Source organism: Pyrenophora tritici-repentis, chromosome 7 (genome assembly GCF_003171515.1).
Source record: "Pyrenophora tritici-repentis strain M4 chromosome 7, whole genome shotgun sequence".
NCBI lineage: Eukaryota > Fungi > Ascomycota > Dothideomycetes > Pleosporales > Pleosporaceae > Pyrenophora > Pyrenophora tritici-repentis.
The window spans coordinates 950863-972610 of record NC_089396.1 but is presented as its reverse complement, the minus strand read 5'-3'; the positions used below and the strand labels follow the sequence as shown (position 1 = coordinate 972610).

General features: G+C 49.7%; 9 protein-coding genes across 9 annotated transcripts; 4 read left to right on the top strand and 5 right to left on the bottom strand.

Annotated features, from left to right (window-relative positions):
* Positions 1-1022: 1022 nt before the first annotated feature.
* On the bottom strand, positions 1023-2561 carry PtrM4_127840 (DUF3449 multi-domain protein; the record flags this gene model as incomplete). Its single annotated transcript, XM_001939839.2, has 2 exons — positions 1023-2420; positions 2472-2561. The coding sequence occupies 2 exons, from the start codon at positions 2559-2561 to the stop codon at positions 1023-1025; spliced, it is 1488 nt and encodes a 495-aa protein (XP_001939874.1).
* Positions 2562-2850: 289 nt separating this feature from the next.
* Positions 2851-4146, top strand: PtrM4_127830 (SrmB, Superfamily II DNA and RNA helicase; the record flags this gene model as incomplete). The annotated part of the gene is made up of 3 exons (XM_001939838.2): positions 2851-3136; positions 3185-4039; positions 4088-4146. 3 exons carry the CDS (start codon positions 2851-2853, stop codon positions 4144-4146), a joined length of 1200 nt encoding a protein of 399 aa, XP_001939873.1.
* Positions 4147-5245: 1099 nt separating this feature from the next.
* PtrM4_127820 (DUF605 multi-domain protein) lies at positions 5246-6025 on the top strand (the record flags this gene model as incomplete). Its single annotated transcript, XM_066108837.1, has 3 exons — positions 5246-5300; positions 5745-5762; positions 5820-6025. 3 exons carry the CDS (start codon positions 5246-5248, stop codon positions 6023-6025), a joined length of 279 nt encoding a protein of 92 aa, XP_065960829.1.
* Positions 6026-6568: 543 nt separating this feature from the next.
* PtrM4_127810 (uncharacterized protein) lies at positions 6569-11056 on the bottom strand (the record flags this gene model as incomplete). Its single annotated transcript, XM_066108836.1, has 7 exons — positions 6569-6835; positions 7007-7279; positions 7339-7353; positions 7409-7543; positions 7676-7844; positions 8953-10207; positions 10258-11056. 7 exons carry the CDS (start codon positions 11054-11056, stop codon positions 6569-6571), a joined length of 2913 nt encoding a protein of 970 aa, XP_065960828.1.
* Positions 11057-11916: 860 nt separating this feature from the next.
* Positions 11917-13410, bottom strand: PtrM4_127800 (Herpes-BLLF1 domain containing protein; the record flags this gene model as incomplete). The annotated part of the gene is made up of 2 exons (XM_066108835.1): positions 11917-12314; positions 12369-13410. The coding sequence occupies 2 exons, from the start codon at positions 13408-13410 to the stop codon at positions 11917-11919; spliced, it is 1440 nt and encodes a 479-aa protein (XP_065960827.1).
* Positions 13411-14138: 728 nt separating this feature from the next.
* On the top strand, positions 14139-16424 carry PtrM4_127790 (uncharacterized protein; the record flags this gene model as incomplete). The annotated part of the gene is made up of 3 exons (XM_066108834.1): positions 14139-14168; positions 14326-15883; positions 15946-16424. 3 exons carry the CDS (start codon positions 14139-14141, stop codon positions 16422-16424), a joined length of 2067 nt encoding a protein of 688 aa, XP_065960826.1.
* Positions 16425-16807: 383 nt separating this feature from the next.
* Positions 16808-17528, top strand: PtrM4_127780 (uncharacterized protein; the record flags this gene model as incomplete). The annotated part of the gene is made up of 3 exons (XM_001939834.2): positions 16808-16829; positions 16880-17059; positions 17113-17528. The coding sequence occupies 3 exons, from the start codon at positions 16808-16810 to the stop codon at positions 17526-17528; spliced, it is 618 nt and encodes a 205-aa protein (XP_001939869.1).
* Positions 17529-17763: 235 nt separating this feature from the next.
* PtrM4_127770 (uncharacterized protein) lies at positions 17764-18156 on the bottom strand (the record flags this gene model as incomplete). The annotated part of the gene is made up of 1 exon (XM_001939833.1): positions 17764-18156. The coding sequence occupies one exon, from the start codon at positions 18154-18156 to the stop codon at positions 17764-17766; it is 393 nt and encodes a 130-aa protein (XP_001939868.1).
* A 2044-nt stretch (positions 18157-20200) lies between these two features.
* On the bottom strand, positions 20201-21229 carry PtrM4_127760 (Pneumo-att-G multi-domain protein; the record flags this gene model as incomplete). The annotated part of the gene is made up of 1 exon (XM_001939831.1): positions 20201-21229. The coding sequence occupies one exon, from the start codon at positions 21227-21229 to the stop codon at positions 20201-20203; it is 1029 nt and encodes a 342-aa protein (XP_001939866.1).
* Between the last annotated feature and the right edge of the window lie 519 nt (positions 21230-21748).

The window sequence follows — 21748 nt, the reverse complement described above, 5'->3', positions numbered from 1 at the left end:
CAGGCTTGATTCCTAATTAGGTGTGCATGTCCCTACAGTAGGCTCGTGTCAACCCTAGATAGGAATCAAGCCGCCGATCGGCTTGATTGTTGACAAGTCTGCTAGATACTCTGACAGATCGCATTCGGCAACAGGCCGGATCAAAAGACCTAGCTGATAGAGGCGTCGTGATGGATGTTCATAGCATCCAATAAGCCCAACAATATGACGATATCGCTTCCCAGACAGCTTCTCCAGTATAGGTAGAAACCATCCAGGTCTTTCCCGGGGTGTGTCGCAGAATTATCCCTCTTGGTGCCACGACTGCCCCACCCAAGCCAATCCCGTGAACATCGCCCCAGCCACCCCTACCCTGCCAACGAACAAGCTGGAGGGATTCCAGATCATTGCGTTTTGGTGCTACTCTCCAGGTACCACATCTTCGGCTCCAAGCCATATGGGCACTATAGATCGGAAACGCAACTTCATAAGGTTATCCGCAAAAGTAATGACGGAGAACTCCGCATTTAGACCTATTGAAACTAAATCAAGCAAAACGTCTGCGTGCTACAAGATTCAGCTTGCCTAGGTGGTAGTTGGTGGATGCGCTTTTCACTACCTATGAAGCAATGACACATTTCAAGTTTATATAGTCTTTCATTCTGAACATTGACTAAGATCCGCTTTCAAGCGTGATAATTTACAAAGCTACCTCGAGCCTTCAAGGTCTTGAACAGACAGGACCACCAGATTGATCCGCTTTTCCCTGATGAAACCCCATACGCCAGCCATGCACAAGAATCTAAAGAGTCAGTTTCGTTTTGAAATGTAAAGGTACGTGGTAGATGAAAAGAATAAAACAATGCGGTGAATGTGATAGAAATCAAAACGGGCAATCAGGTTTGACTTGCCCCAACTTGGGTATGAGAGTAGATGTAGAGAGATCCGAATGTGGCGAGAAGACGACAGCGGCAGTGCATGGCTTCTCCGCGCCGTATAGGTTGACGGGGACATGAAAGCATGCACCCGTTCCCTTTCTGCGCTCAGAGCATACCCGCAGCAGCCAAATCCCTGTAGACCTTCTCAGGCATGACGTTGCCTTCACTATCCTCCATCTCGACGACGTTCTCTGCAAGCGCCCTCTCCTTCTTCTTGTCCTTTTGGATCTTGCGCCACAGGGCCTCTGCTTCTTCGATACTGGTAATCTCGCGGAAGAGAGTAGCGTTGGTAATACCAAGACACTTGAGACCATGAATATGGCGGGGCTCATTGAAATGCTTGTCGAAAGCGCGTCTGCCCTTGTAGACAAAGTTTCCACAAATCTCACAGGGAAGCTCTTGACCGAGGCCATGAAGCTTGTATAGCCAGAAGGGGATGGGCTTTCCGTCCCAGGCAAGGGGTAGCTTCAGTGGGTTGGCAATCGTGCCCTCACCGTCGGAATCTTTGTCGTCGTCCTTCGCACCGTCTTCGAGTCCCTCAGAATAGAGCTGCTCCAACTCTTGCTGTCGCTCCCGTTCGGTCATGCCTTGCTTCCGCTCAACATTCACCTTGGTGTCGCTACGCTCCGTCTGCATGGCTGCAACCAGTTTCTTGATCCGGAACTCTCGCTCAGCAACAGCACGCTCCTTGAAGCGATGAATATCGGCAGAGGCACCGTTCGCCTGCTTTATGTCTTGCGCACCATTCTGACTCTCTTGTAACGCCTTCTTGTGCTTTTTGCCCGTCAGATGGTTTTCGAAGACTGTCTCTTTCGAGAAACCCTTCTTGCATGCCGCGCACCATATGCCCTCCCCTTGTGCTTCGCCGTTGGCTGTGGCGGATTCAGCGTTGTCTTTCTCCCAACCCGGAACCTCGTCCTTCGCCCACAGCTCCTCGAACTCTTTGTCGAAGTTAGCGAACAGTTTCTCCAAGTTCTCGAGGGGCTTCGTTCGCCGCATAAAGTTCTCGAGATAATCTTGCATGGCTTTTAGCCAGCGAAAGTAATCTTCGGACTTTAGCTTTTTCTGACGCTCGGGAGGGGTGAATATGTCGAAATGATCAAGGAATTGGAGGTAGCTAAGGCGGCGCTTGTCCCGTAAAACGTCGATGTTGGAGTACTGAACATGCAGTGTACTTAGGTCAAAGAACCGACCAAAGCCTTCCTCGCCAGTGAACATTGAGCCGATAGCTGCTACTGACTGTATGTAATCTTCTGGTGATCGCTTCTTGTAAACCTTTTCCAGGTTCTCGACGGGTTCGTTGGGGTATCGGTTGTGGAAGTCTCTAATTTCAGCAATTTGCTGCATGAAAGACTCCATGGGGTCACCGTGGGTGAGACTGCGAACCTCGTCCTCCCTCTTGCCGTCCTCATCTTCGTAGATCTTCAACAGGCGACTCGACTGGCTCTCGATCTGTTGCAAGAATCGCGCAATGTCATGGTCACGTGCAAGACGATCGCGAATCTAGCGAGGTGTTAGGAACAAGATGGCGATAGGCACAAAGGTAATACTTACATGTGGGGGGTCATCAAGAAGTCGCTCTGCTGCAGCGTCCTCGAGACGCTCCAGGTCCTCATGGAGCTGGCGCTGATCTTCCAAAAGCATAGTTGCGGTCGCCTGCAGTTTCTATGAGTCTTCTGTATGAGAGTTATACGATATCAGGTGTGCAGACCTTTGCGGCGTTGATGTTGTCAAGCTGATGGATCCTGTCGCGGGTCGCGGCTGACATAAATCTAGAAAACGCGCTAACTTAGTAGGCGGAGCTAGTTCGCCGAGGCTCCGGCCCTCCGCAAAGCTCGGGCGCGACTTCTCCCAAACTTTGTCGCGCAGGTCTTGACAGTGAACGGTGATTTTGCAATATCCACCCAGCGCACACGACCAAACTACACACAAAATGGCCGACGGAATAGACAGAAATGCCGACGATAAGATGGAGTTCTCCACCTCCAAGGAGGTCACGGTAGCGCCGACGTTTGAGGCGATGCACCTGAAGGAGAACCTGCTGCGCGGCATCTACGCCTACGGATACGAGTCGCCTTCAGCAGTGCAGTCACGTGCTATTGTACAGGTCTGCAAAGGTCGCGATACCATTGCACAGGCGCAGTCGGGAACGGGAAAGACGGCAACTTTCTCCATTTCCATCCTCCAGGTTATCGATACAGCAGTGCGCGAGACACAGGGTACGTTCAGATGGCTTCACGGGAAATGCACAGGCTAATGCGACACAGCACTTGTTCTTTCGCCTACCCGCGAACTTGCAACCCAAATCCAGTCGGTCATCATGGGTCTCGGCGACTATATGAACGTACAGTGCCACGCCTGCATTGGAGGAACAAACGTGGGCGAGGATATCCGCAAACTCGACTATGGTCAGCACGTCGTCTCTGGAACACCAGGACGTGTTGCTGACATGATTCGCCGCCGCAACCTCCGCACACGCAACATCAAGATGCTCGTTCTCGACGAAGCCGATGAGCTCCTCAACCGAGGATTTCGCGAACAAATCTACGACGTTTACCGCTACCTGCCACCCGCCACACAAGTCGTTGTAGTCTCCGCCACACTCCCATACGATGTGCTTGAGATGACGACCAAGTTCATGACGGATCCTGTGCGCATTCTCGTTAAGCGCGACGAACTGACGCTCGAGGGTCTCAAACAGTACTTCATCGCCATTGAAAAGGAGGAGTGGAAGTTTGACACTCTCTGCGATCTTTACGACACACTTACCATTACACAGGCCGTCATCTTCTGCAACACCCGACGCAAGGTGGACTGGCTGACCGACAAGATGCGCGAGGCCAACTTTACTGTATCCTCAATGCACGGAGATATGCCTCAGAGGGAGCGAGACAGCATTATGCAAGACTTCCGCCAGGCTAACTCGCGCGTGCTGATCTCGACCGATGTGTGGGCTCGTGGTATAGACGTTCAACAAGTATCGCTGGTCATCAACTATGATCTTCCGTCGAACCGCGAGAACTACATTCACAGGATTGGTCGAAGCGGTCGATTCGGACGCAAGGGTGTGGCCATCAACTTTGTCACCCAGGACGACGTGCGCATTCTCCGCGACATTGAGCGTAAGTTTCATTTCCCTGCTATGCTGTATCACTTGCTAATGATTATAGTCTACTACTCTACTCAGATCGATGAGATGCCCATGAACGTTGCCGATCTCCTGGCGTAGAGGCACATAGGAAGCTGTTTTGCACAATATCTGTCCAGAATGTTGGGTATATCCAAATGCTAGCATCGGCCTATTGAGGGCATGCACGGGCGGCGCTGAAGTACAGCGCTCGTTTCGAGGGAATGTATGTGGAGGAAGGGGCTACATAGCCAAGCAGTAAGCCTACATCCATCATGCGGCTTTGCCTTCAGTGCTGACCTTGCCACTCTTACTCAGAACTAAATTGGAACATATACCCATTGACGTACTCAATTTTCAACGATCTCAATGAACAATTCCCGCCCCTGTTGGCGACTCACCTGCAATGCTTTCTTATTAATTCCAGAGATGATATGTGACCACTCAAGAGTATGCCACGTGGGTCAGAGATGGAACACCCAGCTGAGCCTCTCGGTAAACTGCAGAACCGCGCGACCGGCGATCTTGCAACATAATGATGTTTGGCATTGCCGTGTCCCTTATGTGCCGCAATTCGACTTCTAAGTCCATGTTTCTTAGATTAATAGTGCTATCCAGGATACGAAAGCTGGCTGGGGGAAGCTGGCGCATTCTTTGACGCAGATACACGTAAAAGAGTATCATCGATACGTGGGTGGTAGTGAGCCATCGGAACTAACTGTAGATAGGTATTGTAGTAGTTGAACATCATGTGATTTTCGTAATTCGTAAAAAGGTAAGGGTCTAGGTCATATACGTATATCAGTGGTAGATCGGAAGACCCTTGTGGAGACCGAGGTAGTCTTGGTAATACCCGCGCACATCAAGTGACGTAAGTTGATGTATGCAATTGCGCTAAATACGTCAAAGCGTGACGGGGTTGCTTGGGGCGTGAAGTGCGACTTCGTGGTCAAGTACACTACCTCGATCCATGCGTGACTTTAAGTACATCACTATCGCGGATTCTAGTTCCACTTACCCGGATTTTCCATCGTTTGGCTCCCAAGCTCTGGATACAACCCTATAGGAAATACGAGGCTTTTTCGCACGATCTACTTCATTGGTACGGAGGTCTTAATGGGACAGGGCGAATGATCCACTGGCAAATTTGTGGATGATATGGAAGGGACTTCCGCAAATATTCGCTGCCTAGGACAAGACCATGGAACCAACGTCCAAGCGTCTACTACGAGAGGAAGATGAGATCGAAAAGCTCGGTACAGATTTCGTCAAATCATGGCATTTCAATTCACACAAACAGAGTTTATGGGTTATCAGGAAATGTACCATCTTCATCCACATCACATGAGAAATCTGGGCCCCTCAAGATTGGCTGGAGTTTGAGGGTGACTGGTAACGGTTGACCCCATATCTTGAACCATCGAGCACGTGGAAATTTTCATCGATCCCACCCTCTGTACCATCTTCCAGTTAATCATCCCTGCCAGCATGTTCTTTCCTCGAAACCATTATAAATACCACGCAGCTACCCATCCCCTTCTCACAGAAATCAACAGCACAACGCACTTCCCATCCCATCTACACACCAACCCAACAAACTCCAAGTAAGTCTCGCTTCTGCGCTTCAAAACTCACTTCTCCATCTTCGTCACCTATGTTCTGCATCTCTCTTCCCAAGCATCACTAACAGACGCCCCCAGACCACAAAGCACACCTCCGTAAGACGCACCATCCTTTCCTTGCACACCGCCAAACTGACCCTTCACCCTCCCCAGTCCTCAGCTATCTACCCATCTACTCAACAACCAAAATGCAATTCACCACCGCTTTCCTTGCCATCGTGACCCTCATGGTCGGCTCTGCCGCCGCCACCGACCCCCCCGTCACCCAGACTGTTTACCCCACCCGCGGCGTGACCATCACCGAGACTATCTTCAAGACCATTCCTACTCCCCAGCCCCTGCCTCAATCTGAATGGTGAAGTGAGTCGGCTTGCTTCTTTGCTCGAAAATGCTTGGGCTAGGATACAAAGATGAGGGCTGTCTCGTGGCCTGGACATAGCTTTAGCTATGGCGTCGGGAAATTTCCTGCTATTCTGAGATTCTTGGTGTAAAGATGGGGCTTGGTTCAGTTTTCACTATTTCACTTGGGGCTATGGTGAGGATTATCACGTGCTGGATATGAAGGAGTTTGTCTTTCTCTCTCTATCGTCAAGGTCGCATCTTGGGACTGACTTCGGGACTGAGAAGGTGACTGGGAAAAAGGAATTCCTCATTACATCAAGATGGAGTGGTAGTATCATTCTCTGCTATTCAATTCTTGACAATGCCTTAGTGTACGTGTTTGATGAGTAATGTTGTGATTGCAAGTCTTGAGTGGCTAAGACCAATATGTTCGTTCAGTAACGTGGTTGGCAAGCGAGTCGGCCACGCAAGCGAGTCGGCCACCCCACCAACTTCTACAACTTTAAAGCGATATATCTCAACAACGCGATAATATTATTACTAGATATTAATATAGTAGACTACTCTATATTAATAGTATTAGTCTTGCATGTGCGCGAGTTATGCCCAGTCTCCTTGCACCTAGTGCAGCGCCTTTGAGCGCGCTGGCTGAGGCCTAATCGCGCTCCTCCTTGACGCTCTTCATGAGCAATCTGCTGGTCAGCCTCATTCTGAGCTAGTATATCCTCTCCAGCTCCCTTTGTAAGTACTCCATGCTTCTGTATACGCCTTTTGGAGCGCCGCCTACGCGCTGAGGCTGCGCTGTTGGCTCTCTCAAGGCTAGTGATCTAATCGCGCATCAGCTCAGCCGAGAGCATCATCACCTCAGCCCCCTTCTTTAGCTAGTTAATTGCCTTAATAATTAAAGCTGGTGATGAGCTCTTATGTTGGCGCACGCGCTCACGTATTAGGTTTGACTAAGCCTCAGGCTCACGCGCGTTGCTTAGCGTTTAAGCTACCCAGGGAGCCTCTAGCAGAGCAGGTGCTGGAGGAGTAGGTGTACGCAGCTGTACATCTAGCTTTGATAGAACAGCCTCTAGTTGTAGAGGAACAAGGCCTGCGCCACGGAAGGCTGAGCAGATGTTGGCTGGTGTGAATGCTCTATCAAATGCTATCTTGAATGCTGGCAGAAACTCTAGCTTGGTGATGTGGTTGATATAGTTGCGCATAAGGCTCTCTACCTCACGGCTGTACGCGCGCTTTAATGGCGAGAAGTAGCCAACGTTAAGTGGCTAGAGTAGGTAAGATGAGTGAGGAGGCATACAGAGCGTATAGATATTGTTCTCCTTACAGAGCTCGTGAAACTCTAGAGATTAGTGGCTCTCATAGCTATTAAGGATAAGTAGGCGACGCGCGCCTACACTACGAGCCTGCGTGTGAGCGTTAAAGTGCTTTAGCCACTCAACTCCAAGCTCATTATTCGTCCAGCCATTATCGCTAACTGCGATCGCCCAGTCGCGTAGGATATCCTCCTCATACCACGCTGATAGGTAGTACTAACTAGCGAAGATAAGAAATAGTGGCACTAACCAGCCAGCAGCGCTGATAGCAGCGATTAGCGTTACCTACTCGCGATTGCCTAGCTAAAGAGTCTTTGGCCTGCCTCTCCTTTCTGCCCCTATTATAACCAGCTGCGTTGTAATCTTGCCCATTATAAAGCCAGCTTCATCAAAGTTGTAGACGTCCTCATCGCAGATACCAAGCTTAGCCTTTGTCTTTTCTACTAGCTTAAACCACCTCTTTATTAATGTCGCATCCTTACACAGAGCTCTCTGCCTATCGTACGCTCGGTTGAAACTGTCAGATATAATGAGATATTGCACAAAAGTGATGGATGTTGATGATTGTCTGTATTGTGTTCTGTCTATCGTGTGTCCGCGCTTGTGGCCCTCTTGAGGGGCGCACTGACCCTCTCTACGCTGATTGGTTGCTGCCAACGTCGAGTAACCCTGCTATCTGACAGAAACACGTCCGAAGACTATCTGTACGCTTAACTAAGTTGGCTGGCCACTTCTGCCCAACCTGCCTAGCGCTGCGCGCAGCTAGCAGCTTATCAGCCATATCACGTATAGCTGCGTAGGTAGGCGCAAATCCACGCTGATCTAGGTGAAGGATATGGCTGACAATCACCTCCTCTTCTCTCTAGGTAAGCCTTCTTGAATTAGGCTGGCAATCTGCGCGCGCAGGCTTACCAGCGCGTCGGTCGTTCAGCGTCGTTCGTGGGACTTGAAAGGTTACTGCAGCGCGTCGATTACTTTGAATTTAGGCAGTATTTACAGATAAGAGAGCAAGCTGAATATCCGCTTCATTTGAATGTATAAAAGGAGCGCGGCGTGGAGGCATTGCGTGTTGAGATAGAGCAGGTAATAGAAGTTGGTGGGGTGGCCGACTCGCTTGCGTGGCCGACTCGCTTGCCAACTACGTTACCCAGAGACATATACCGGAAAATCAGCAAGCCATCTATCACATTGTTCTGTCATTCATACTTATGAAACTTAAGGCTGTCTTATTGTACTCTTGATTAATCTAGATCTTCAATTGTGGGCATCCCAACCCCAGAAATATCTCTCATAAACCTTTGCCACCGCCAAACGCGATCTGCATCCTCCGCGCATGCGCCGCCCTCCGCTTCGCCATCGCAGTCATGGGTTTCTTCTCTCCCCCCTCCTCGCTCTTGATCGATTGCGCAGAAGAAGCATTGTCTTCCACTGTAATCGGTGTGGGGTCTGGTACTGGCTTTCGAGGTATGTTGGCCGGTAGCTCCGCTACGGGGACCGGATTTTGTGCTGTGTTTTCTACAAATGGTGGCGGTTGTGATTCTGCAACTAGCGGTCGTGGTGGTAGTGGTGGTGGTTGCTCTGATGATGGTCGAATTGTTGACTCCGTAGCTGATCCTTGTGCTGACTCGGTGATTGCCGGTGTTGGCGATGATGGTGTTTCCGCATCAGCAGCTCGCACGAGATTCTCGGCCATGGTCTTCACTTGAAGTTGGCAGCGGAGACGCTCTTGTAGCACTGAAAGAACCATGTCGTCATCGTCCAGTTCTTCGGAAGTATTTGTGGTTTGTACGAAGATAGATTGTGAAAAACCGTTCATGTTGATGGTTGTTGTCGTCTCGGGAGCGAGTGACGGCGTTGCTTCCTGGTTGGCTCCTTCTTCCGTGTTGCTAATCGTGGTTGTGGGCTCTACTATCGTAGCAATTGTCAGAGAAGGCGCCGAGACCAACGATCTGCTGCTTGAGATATGTGGTCTTCGTTTTGCCATGCGCTGTGAGGGCCTTTGGCTGCTTGGTCGCCGGACAGGTTCGTGGTCAGGGAGGGTGAAGTTTGTGAAGGAACTAGGCGAACGTGGTGTATCGGTCGAAAGAGAATAGTATGATAGTGATGAAGTTGAACGTTGTGGTACATCTGAACTTCTCCTTCTAGAAACGAAATCATCTTGAGTCTCTATCGGCGATGTTGCCACATTGGGGTCTTGTAGCTGAGTGGGATGATCTCCTTTGTCCCTGGAAGGATCTTCTGCTTGACTAAGCTGAATGGTATGGCCCTCGACGTCGGATATCGGCGTAACAGCTGAACTTTCATCATTCAATATAGTCATTTCAGGGACTGCGGATAGTGTATGACCGATAATCGGACTCGACGTAAGAGAAATGGATGGCACCGATGAACTGGGTGAAGCCGTCCACTCTCTATCCGGTATCTGTACAATCTCCTTATTTGGCACCACATAACCTACCAAGTCATCTATGAGAGACGGTTGACTTTTCAGATGCGGTAGTTTTGATGGCAAAGACCTATGCTTCTCGGTGGGTCTTTGGATATGAACCGATGTAGCTCGGTAACGTCTTGCTAGCATAGGTGTACTAACAGTCGCTTGTGCAGACAAGGTCGAATCGCTGCGTTCAAGTGTCGTATCGTCAACGGTTGTTGAGGATGGGATTACGTCGATAGATGCACCAGACAATCTTTCCCGATTAGCAGTCGACGGAAAATAGTCTGAGCGAGCACGTGGCCTTCTGAGTAACGATGGGCTTTCAGAAACCAATTCTCGTGAGACCTGAGGGCTTAAGAAGTCCTGGCTATTGTGTCGTCCAGTAAGATTCAGGTCGTCCGGTGTACTACCCGCCAATTCTACTGGTAATGAGTTGACAGAAGCAGCTACAGACTGTCAGTGAACGCTTGTTCCATTCGAAAATTCGAACACATACTTTCGGCATCATTCCATTGAGCTTCTGAAGACAACTTAATATTCAATGCAGACAAATTCGCCTGGCTGGTCCTGTATTTGTGTCGCGAATAAGGACCACGCTGAGCATTCATCTCATTATGCGGTACCCATGGTCGTGCTGGAGCCTCGAAAATTGGATCTTGTGCAATAGTCCCAGGTTTACCACAGAGCTCCGCCGTCTGCATAACATAGATGGCGCCAGTCAGCTGGCTGTGGCAGACGCTCAGCTGTTGTTGCTTCTTGAGCAGTTTCTTCTGGTTCTTCAGACCCCAGTCGATCTTGCGCTTGAAAGAAACTGTGCTGGGATCTCCTTCCTGACCCCATGCTACATCCATATCCTTGCCGATGTCATTTAAGGCGCGTTGTACTTCTTGTAAGCTGCCCTCAATCCATATTCGCTTGGTAGGGAAAGAGTCCAGAAAGTTTGAGACAACAGAGGAGAGATACAGGCGGTTTGCTTCTTCTGTGTCGATTCGTACCAATCTTATGATATTCGCAAAAGTCAACAGGTCGGGCGATGACTTTTCAGAATAGAGGACGTGATCAGCGAAGGAGTACGCAGTGGAGATCGCTGGAAAGTCGGTCGGAGCTTCGGTTCGTGTCTCGTCTTGAGCCGTGATAGAGGATCGCGCCTCCGACTCTGTACGCTCCTGCTTCGGCCGCACATGCTTGCGCTGGAAGTACTTCAGCTTCGTCCCCGCCGTCCCTATATGTGCCGTGGTTGGAAATTCGGCCCGGTGCAATGTTTCCGGTAGAAAGAGGCCCGCTGTGGGCAACATCGAGGCTAATGTTGGCATCAATTTAGACGCTCACGTAGCAAAGCCGGTACTATTGCCGTGGGTACGTTAAATCTGTCTGAAGGCGACGTGCTCCCCGAGTAACGTTGGGAGGAACGTGCGCCGGGTGGGGAGCAACGACCCCAGTGACAAGGAGATAGGTATTGGAGATTCGGCTCAAAATAGACCCTGTGCAGAGCCTTGCCAGTGCCGTTTTGTTCTTAAGGAAAATATTTCCGCACGTGGAATAGCTAGCAAGCGACCAAGGCGCAGACCGTAGCAATGGAGTGGTGGGTTAGCACGGAAAAGCAACAGAGGCGCGGGCGTGGATACATCAGAGGAGTCATGCACCACATTCGCCCCTGGCTGCGGAGTCTGCATGAAGTGCACCCCCGGATGTAGAGTTCATTACATGTTGATCTCTTCGTTTCATGCAAAACCTCGCTATTGGACTACGCCGCAAGGGTGCTTATCTCGAGCATATGAACCACGCCTCTTTAGGGGCCAAAACGCACCTCGAGGTAGCCCCCGTTGCTGCTTGCCTTCGGAAGCGGAACAGCTCATTTGAAAAACTGAGATTTTGCAAGGTTCTCTAAGTCAGTTGATGAATGCTCGAGTTTGTACATGTAAGTCGTAGCCACCCCCATGGAAAATTATGAGAAACGACAGCAGGAGCGAGCAAAAAGCTTTTGGCTGTGCCGCATGCGGGACTCATTAAGTTGTATGCACAAATGTGGGCACCCTACTATACAACTGGGGAAATGTCGGTCGGACTAGAACGGCCATAGGAAACCGAATCAATTTAACAACGTGACGTTCTAATGCAGAGTTTGGTGATACTTGACACACAAATCCCCGGCCCTTCAAGCGTCCAAACGTCGAATGACAGCCTCGCTGAAGGGCCTGGGAGGGCTCACTGGCTGACCGTTCTCGTCCACTACTTGCACAAGAGTGGGGAAGATACAGAGTTCCCCTGATGTGACGCTATGCCCCTGCCACTCGAACTCCCATGCGCCGGGCTGAGAAAACAGCGTGAAAGCGAACAAGGCTGAGCGCTTCAGAAGCTCCTCGAGGTTGCGCTTGCGCTCTCCGTTGTTTATACGAGGGTCGGCATATGACTGCAAGATGTTGTCGAGCACCACAAGCGTAGCCTGAATCACTTCGTGACGGCTGTCCGATACGGTGAACGGATTTCGCACATAGCTGGACTGCAACAACTCGGCAGTAAATATTCGCCAGCGTGCCAGTTTCAAATACGGAGCTAGAAAAAACAATGTCAGAAACTGCGGAGTTAAAAGACCAAGCATAGACAGACCTCGTTGATCACGGTTTCCCGAGTCGATCATCTGGAGACATGGGGCGATCTCGGTTGGCAAGAGGCTCTTGGCCGGATCTTTGGCGGATTGCAGTTTCGATACAATGACCCAGGCAATGATGAATCGTAATGCAACCTCTCTAGTCGTGGCATTGCTTATCAGCGTGGCGAGTGTTCCTACGGATATCGGCAGGTCTGATCCCAGTGTATGGAGGTCGTTGTGATCGATCAAGTTTGGGCTGATACGGTTGATGTGATAGTAGCTTTGAACATGGTTCTTGATTGCGTTACTGATCTTGGAAATTTCTCCAGATATGGCCTTGTCCTCCAAAGGTTGTGGTAGTGCATTGGTAGGGGCATCTGCATGTTCCCGGCCAGCAAGTGGTATCGTTTGTGCCGCGAAGCCCTTCTCCTGAGATCCTACGGCATATGTGTTCGTTTTAGAGTATCGAGCCTCCGGCACTCTTCTCCTACGCCAACAAAACAGCAACACGATTCCTGCTACTAAAGCACCGGCGACGAGGCATCCGACTGCGATTCCCGCAATAGCTCCCGTAGAGAGACTGTCTTTTTGGGGCGATGGATATCTTGATGGAAGACTAATACCCGATGATGCGCTAGATGTAGTTTGCAATATAAAGCTTTCGGGCTTGGATGATATGTTGGAACTGGAAGACTGAAGGACCGATGTGCTGGGGGATGATGATACTGGTGAAGGTGTAAGAGGTGTAAACGTTACGACGTTGTTATCCGTCAACGTGGAACCGGAGACGATTCTTGTAATCCCCCAGCTTATCTGGCCTTTTTCTCGATCCCAGTACACTGTGGCCGCTGGCGTTATTTCTGATGCCTCAGCTACCTTCCCAGAGATAGTTTGCCAGCTCCCTGGGGGCACATTTGTGCTCACCGACGGGGTTGCAGCAACAAGAACGACAAAGTCGCTGTTGCCAGATATTGAATTAACAGTGAATGTGGAAGGGGGAGCACCAGAGGTGGAAGGTACAGGTGGCACGGTCAGCGTCGCTACAGGAATGGCAGCCATGTTACCGAACGAAAGAGTACAAGAGGACCAGTGAAAGGTCACAGTTGACGAGCCCAAAATTTAGAAGCCTTGTGGGAACGAGGAAATGGAAGAGGAGAGAAGGAGCTCAGAAGATGTATGGAAAAGCATAGCTGAGCACAGCGTACATGCTTATTGCTCATACCAGCAGCGAAAAGTACAGCCCCTGCTCTTCAATAGACAGTTTTGGATTTTTACTACATCATGCTGAACCTCGGCTAAATGGGCGGGCAAGTTTCCCCAGCTTGTTGAGCGAAAGTCACAGCTAAACTATTGTTAGCATGCTGCGGGGGGGCTGAATTGGCGCGGTGCCGCATCAGGCTTATCGTAGTTTCTTGTCTTGCCAGCGATGGCAGGTGAGAACTGAATTGAGAGAGACATGTGAACAAAGTCTTCTATTGCCACTAATCAATAAAGAGATCGAAATGGACCTGATTGGATATAGAAGCTCACACACGCTCAACAATCTTACCTTTTCATATTGTATAAGCGCTTGCACGGTGTCGATGGGGGCTAACATGCATGCAAGGCGTACCGGTACAGCACATGTATGGGGCTGAAAATGCGCCGGCTGGTGATGGGTTAAATGTTGCTGTGCCGCAAGGCTGAGACACAAGGGTTACTGACAAACACCTGTCTCTTCGCATCTTATAGATACATGATCAGCAAAAGTGCAGTGACAGAGACAGTGCGACTGCCAGCGAGACATCATGGAGCGGAATGAGCGACCGCAAATGATCGTGGGTGTGGATTTGGGGATGACGTGTAAGTGTTGCTGCAAGGCTGAGCTCAACTCGAGCGAGGAGCGGCCCGCATAAGTACCAGCCCGAATTAGGATAAGCGTGTGATAACTCGTCACGTGCCTTGCTTTTCACAGACCAAACACTGACACGATAGATGTGTTTAGGTACCGGAGTGGCATACGTAAACCTATCCATCGGCAGCGAGACAATTCGATGGGTTCAAAAATGGCCGGGTCGATTCCAGGCGAACGAGAACAAGGTCCCAACAGTGGTCGTGTACCCAATTGCCTCCCAGGAACCATCGTCATGGGGGTTTCTTTCCGAGACCGCCGCAGAAACAACAGCGGAGGACAAAGAGTACAAAGAATGGTTCAAAACGTGCCTCGATCCGGAAAGGTTACGCCAGAAGCAGATGGACGATCCTGAGAGTGCCCCTCAGAACCTGCAAGAGGTGGAAAAGTGGTATGGCGACTATCTGAAAAAGATGTATGAATATCTCTCAGTCAAGCTAGGTGGTGAAATTTCTGGGGTGAGCTGGGAAGAAGCTAGAGTCGAATTCATCTTTAGTGTGCCGACAACATGGGCTCCGGTGCCAGTGGTGGAAAATTTCAAACGACTGGTGAAAGAGGCGGGCTACGGTTCACATAGGAACCACAAGGTAACCATAGGCTTAACAGAAGCTGAAGCGGCCGCTGTGCACATATCCACAGAAGCACCCGGTATCTTTCGCGAGAACGACGTCTTGTTGGTTTGCGACGCCGGAGGTGGAACTACGGACCTGAGTGTGCTAAAGGTCACTGGGACTGTCAACCAGTCCATCGACCTCAAGCAGATGGACGTTGTGTTCGGAGAGACGATTGGGTCTGCGGCCATTGACTACGAGTTCGAGAGACTAGTTCACTATCGCTTAGAACAGGCAAACAACACCAACCTCCTTCCCGTCGATCCTCATGATGCAGCATGGGAGATGATGAAGAGTAGCGACTTCCAAGCTATCAAGTGCGAACACGGAGCACCAGACGATACCCCGTTATTCAGCATCGGAATCCCGCGGGTCCCACAATCATATAACAACTCCGATCCTGAAGTTAGAATTCGTAATGGTGAAATGACTTTCGAGCGGCAGGATTTGCAGCATTTGTTCGACGATCAGATAGCGAAGCTGTTCAAACTGATTGACATGCAGCTGCAGTCGCTACACCAGAAGTTTCCAAGAGAGAGAGTAGCCCATCTCGTCCTGAGCGGCGGTTTAGGCAATAGTGCATACGTGCAATCGCAGCTCCGCAAGTACTATGCCAGCACACCTTTCCCGAACGCCGATTCAATCCATGTTAGCATCGCTCCTGATCCTCAGCTGGCCGTATGCAAAGGCCTCGTCAGTGATCGTGTTCGAAAGATATTAACGTCGCGATCAGTGCTCGGTTGGCGCTGCTGCCGTGCATCGTACGGCACCGTGTGCAAGATCGCATATGACAAGAAGAATCCTGATCATCAAAACAAACAGCTTGTGCGAGATCCGCTAAACAAAAAGTTGTACATTACGCACTCCATAGCGTGGTTCGTCAAGAAAGGCACCCCTGTAAGCGTGGACGAACCGATCGAGCACAACTTCATTAAGAAGGTCGATCCTGGTGACCCGAGAAGAGCTTTTCCGACGACTGTCATCGAGAGCGATCTCGAAGCTGCGCTGTTGCCAGATCAGATGAATCAACGTACGTAGAGCAAAATCTCCAAGGTGCCATCGTTCAGCGGTCCACATGTTGACAATTTATAGACACACGCATCCTTTGCGAAATAAACTCCGATCTGTCAGGCGCTGATGAGAAGAAGTTTCAGGAAAAGAACAAACGCTTTTGGTCATTGCACAAGCACTACTTGCGCATTGCGTACACTGTACGCGTCTTGATAGGTCCTGCCGACATTCGCTTTGAACTTTGGTTCGACGACCAGAAGCTTAATCGCGATGAGTCAATCAAAGTAGAGTGGATTCCTGCTGGTGTGCCTCGCACATCACTAATAGCGGAGTTGCCTGGGTCAAGCAGTGGGCCGGTTGAGATGTCGAACACACCACCAACGCCCATTGACGCTGCGCCTCAGGGTGGCGCAGTGAATAGCGCGCCGAACGGAAAGCCAACGAAGACCGGGGGGTTCACAGCCGTGAATAAAAGAGCGACGGTAGATGTGACAGGCAAGAAGCCACGAGGGATGGGAGGACTGTTTGGAAAGAGTTCTTTCTTTGGACGCGCCGCTTAGGATGACAGGCGGTAACTAGTTGCGCGCAGATGACGTTGAGCGGCTCGGCTCGGCAGGTAGTCTAGCTTCTGACGACCTTTACAGCTGAACCATCACTAATAATTGAACTTCTTTCTTACAAGCCGCATCCTACGTGCTTTTATGATTGGTTGTGGCGATGCGCACATGTACGAAGCTGTGCAGCTCAGACAGGCCCCTGGCGTGATAACTTGTCCCTCTCGGGCTAAGCCATCCTATTCAGGCTCTTTCAGCGCGTCAGCTTCGTCAGCCTCGTTCCAGGCAACGGGAAGCTCATTGCTATAAGTACAATGGCCTGAGTACTGTATGTTACTTGCATTAAGTAACGTTATTCCCTGAATCTGACGTCTGCCCTATCTCACACCATGCGTTACTTTGCATTTGCCGGTAAGCGCAACGACTAACTCCATTTATGATCAGACCTCACACAATTGAAGCAATCTTATATACCCTCGTTGCATCGAGTGTAGCGTTCGACATTTCTCCACAGGATGTTCTCGAATCGAATACCCCAGGACTACTGAGCGAAGCGGCAGTTGACCCCTGTTCGTTGGTCGATTCGCCAAAAGTAAATGCCAGTGTACAGTTGAGCAGCTGGGTTGAATGTGCAGTGAATGGTAATCAGAACACTTCTGTATATGATTAGATAGCTTACTAATACTTTGACTAGGGTTTTACCCATATCCAGCAAACACAAACTGGCCCAAGGGCCACGCGACCTCATTCTCCAAAGACATTAGGTTCACTTTCAATGACACACATTACGATTTTGATGGATCATTGAGACTCTACAAAGCTTTCAACGCGACGTTGGCTATGGCATTCGCACCCTTTAAGCACGGCTATGTCAACGCGCTTGGTATTCCCAATATCAACGGCGACAAAGGCGGCTTCGTCTACATTATCGGATGGGCTGGCGGCTTTCAGACACGCGCGCAGCGCGATGTATACTTTACAAACGCGGCTTTCGCCGTGATTAAAGAAGAGGATGGCGAAAGGAAGATCGTGGAGTTTAGGGAAAGTAGTAACATTCCGAACACGGCGCCTTTACCACAGCCGGTCGATTGGACGTGCTCTTTTGAGTAACTTGTGACGGTCATGACATTTATTGAGTGGACCAACTACGATTATATCGCTCGGCGCAGCACCGCAACCTTCGCGCTCCAAAGCCTATTTATAAAGGTATACATAAGTGATGTCAATGCTTAGCACCAGATTTTCACAACGCAGTTCTGTTGTAGCAACAATATAAGCAACCAGTTAAGGTACTATCCCTGTACCTTATACTCAGTAAAGTACAGTATTTACTCAGTGCCAAAGCCTATTTATCACCCGAATACCCATTCTTTGCCTCCGCCATCTGGTTCTCCAAATCCTTTATCTTCTCTGTAATCCTCATGACAAATCTCTGCCTCTTTTGTTTCTCTTCATCATTTATGCCTCCATCTATCCACTCAAATAACCTATCATAACCCAACATCCCAGCCTTGCGTTCAACGACTCCCAGGTCAGCCCCCATCTTTTCAGTAGTCGAGCGTAGAACATCAATATAGTCCTGGCGCTCTACACTCTTTTCGATTTCAGAATACCTGGTGTCCAAGTCCCAGAGTACGAAGAGACTGGCCAGTATCCGATCAGCGCGGTCATCGAGGTCTGATAGAAGGGATCTGAGGTCTTTGGGCGGCTGTTCTTGGGGTTTCTGTGCAGGAGACATATTTTAGTGTTTTTCCCTTGCTTGTGGAAACGCTCGTTGATTACGATTTTTCTTTCGGAGAAGGTCCCTGAACTAACAAATTGGAAAAAATAAATATATTTTCGAAGTCACTAAATTAAAGTCACACAGTCCCCTGACGTAGCAGAACGTCTCACAAAGTAGTTGTGACAGGATGAGTGACATATGTCTCATTCATTGTCGAGAGTACGACATTGCAGACACAAGGGCACACCAAGCTTCACTGTTGCAGTCAGAGATGTCAACAAGCAAGTCAAGCTGGCTTGATTCTTATCGATTGCAGATCACAGACAATATAGAGGCTCGTGCACAGTGGCACGTCCCAGAGAATGGTCTGTGATCTGCAATCGATAAGAATCAAGCCAGCTTGACTTGCTTGTTGACATCTCTGGTTGCAGTATATGCAGTCAATCAAAGTGTAACCGCGCGAGGCAGTCATCAGAGTATATTGTGTTCTGTTGTCTGTTGTGCTGTCATGGCCACCTTATATGTAGCCATAATCAGGGTCTATTTACATGACGTATCTCTGATGCTGGTGAGGGGAGAAGGTGCTCATAGAGGAGAGGGAGGAGCGCCAGGACAACGCACGTGACATGCGTAATACCCTTGCCTCACAAACCGCAACATTCACACTAGAACAGCATGACATCTAAAATTCCAAAGTTTTATTTAATCTTACGCAACTCAACAAAACTCAAAATCTAAGAATGACACCGATTATACACGCAGACAGGACCACGACCTAGCAACACAGTACCATAACACAACACAGCAAGCAATCAATATCTCCACCTGACTACCCCAACAGCCCACATGTCCCTCCTGATCCACCAAATTCATACCTCAAACCTGTCCTAACCTCCCTAACCCTCTTCCCCATCACCCCCAAACTCCCCTCCAGCCCCTCTCTATTCGCTTTTGCCATCTCCAGCGCCTCTCGCCTCCGCATTCCAGCCACCACATACAGCTCCGCAATATCCATAATATTAATACCATCAACCAAGTCCGTGTAGTCTGACAAATTCTTTTCGAAAATACCCAGCTCTACTCTGAGGGCGTTGAGTGCGTCGGCACGGTCGGTGGCGAGGGGGTCGTGTCTGGTGGAGTGGTGTAGACGCGCGATTTTGGAGAAGCGGGTTGAGATAGTGGAGTACTGCGAGGGGAGGACGACGCTCAAGATTTTGGAGAGGAGGGCTGTGCGGGGGATGTGGTGGGGGTTTGTATGGGGACTGGATGGTGACATGTCTTTTTCGATATTTCTAATTTCGGTTTATTGCGTGTACTACTGCCGTTTTATTTAGAATTCTGAGTGTATATATTGCTACAGAAAGAGTTTGGAATATACGTTTTATGCTGGGGAAGTGTTTCTCTCTTCACGTTCGCCATTCTTCACATGTACACACAAATAACAATATTATTGTGATGGTCGTTTGTACTCGACCGCCTTTATCTAAGTTGTGTTTCAGATAAAGGTGATAGTATTGAAGCTGCCTTGTCATACCTGACCATCTAACCTGTCAGTCATATCACCGGAATGAGTGTCCATGCTTCGAAAGTCATATCGAGCGCAGACGTGTATGAAGTATAGTAGAGGACCGCAAGAGTCACAAGGTAACAGTCATATACAGTCATAAACTAGGTATTTGCACCTTTTGGACTGAGCGCAGTGCTGGCAGAGAGTATAAATTCGACGATGGATTCATGTTAATGAGGAAACAAACATATACCTATTCAACTACTTTACTTCACGAACATCAAGTAATGTCACGCACACATGGAAACGATCGAAATGGTTACCATAAAATTCAAAACTGCCGGAGTCGTTGATCTGCGGAAAATGATCAAGGAACTTAGGGAGCTTGTCCACGATAACTACAAGAAGTGAGTGTGAGTGACACCGAGCTCGCTCATAGGCATATGACAACATCTCCAAAAGACCCAAAATACACACAAAAGCAGATTATACATTCGCGCAAGATTTACAACAGATACACATTACTACCCTACTAAGCCATCCAACCCACGCTCAAGCCCCCCATTTCGCCTTCAGCGCCTTAATCTGCGCATCCGTAATCCCCATCACACTCCCATGTCTCAGATTCTTAGGCCAAGCACTCCTATCGCTCGCGCTCCACTTTCCGCCTTTGACATCCGTACTCTCATACGGACGATACCCATCCGCCCCATAAAAGTCCAACAACAGATGTGCTTTCCCTGCCACCGCGTTATCCCAGTATGGCGCAGGACCCTCGACGCCAGACGCAATGATAGCATTTGCGCCAGCGGGTCTAGTCCACATGCCAAAGAGGCCGTTTGTCGAAACCTCTGTGAACACGGTTTTCGCGCTTTCGTCTTTGATGAATCGGGCGTAGGCGTTGTTGCCTAGGGAGAGGAACTCGAGATCGATGACGTTGGTGGGGGATTTGTTGACGTAGTCTTGAGGGGCGGAGAAAGTTTTGAAGTCACTGGTGTAGGCGTAGCGGATGCGAGTTGAGGAGGGGCTTCCTGTGTGGTTGGGGTCGGAGGTAGGGTAGAATTTGCTAGACCAATACACGAAGTACTGGCCTTTGGCTGTGTCGTAGATGGCGCTTGGAGCCCATACCATACCGGCTGTGGCGTCTTCGACGGTGACAAGTCGTTCATTGGTCCAAGTGACTAGATCGGTAGACTCCCACACATAGATACCTCGCGAGCCTGTGCGCTGCGAAGCGTCCCATGTGGTAGTGGCAATGTTGAGATCTGTACCGATAATGTACCACTTTTTGCCCGCTTCACCTGCTCCACCGGGTATGATGGATGGGTCGCGCACGCCCAACGTACCCTTGGTTGGGTTGATAACGGGTTGGCCCTTGTTCAGAGCGACCATTGAGTTCGCATTGTTGCCTTTGGATAGGTAGAAATAGACAGAGGGTTTGTCACCGAGGAAGAAGACGCCTAGGTAGCCAGTGAGGGAAGGGTCGGCACGACGCGTCAGGCCATAGTCGGCAAAATCGAGGTGTTGCGCAGGAAAACCGAGGACGACTGGAAGAAAGCTAAAGATAGTTGAGAACCGCATTTTCGACGTATGTCAACAGAGTTGAAGACGATACGCTGATGCAACTAAGGACAGCGTGTCTGGTGATCTGCAGGATATAAGGTTTCTGGATGCGATGTCGTATTCAACAGCGCAGAGCGTAGACAGGCACATGATATCGGGGCTCTTTCCTAGAGTGGCAGGACACCCTGATGAATGTAGACCTAATGGGGTCGAGAGCATGACTATGGAGGAAACAGCGCTACCCCAGGCTTGGTAGGTAGATTTGTGGGGTTATATTGAAGTACTTTGGAGATGGTGTAGTATCCTCCGGCGCTGCAGGGATTACGGCAGTACCGGTGCAAGGGGGGATTCGGTAATTCGGGAAAATGCGATCCGTGTGGCATACTCACAATGTGTACTTTGTAATGACATGCACTTGGGCACAATCGTTCAATTCGCTTGTTCCGTCAAATCGTTCGAATCACTACGTAGTCTACTCGGTTCGTGGAGAGTTCCAAGCCGAGAAGATGTATATTACGATCATGTCGGTATTGTCAG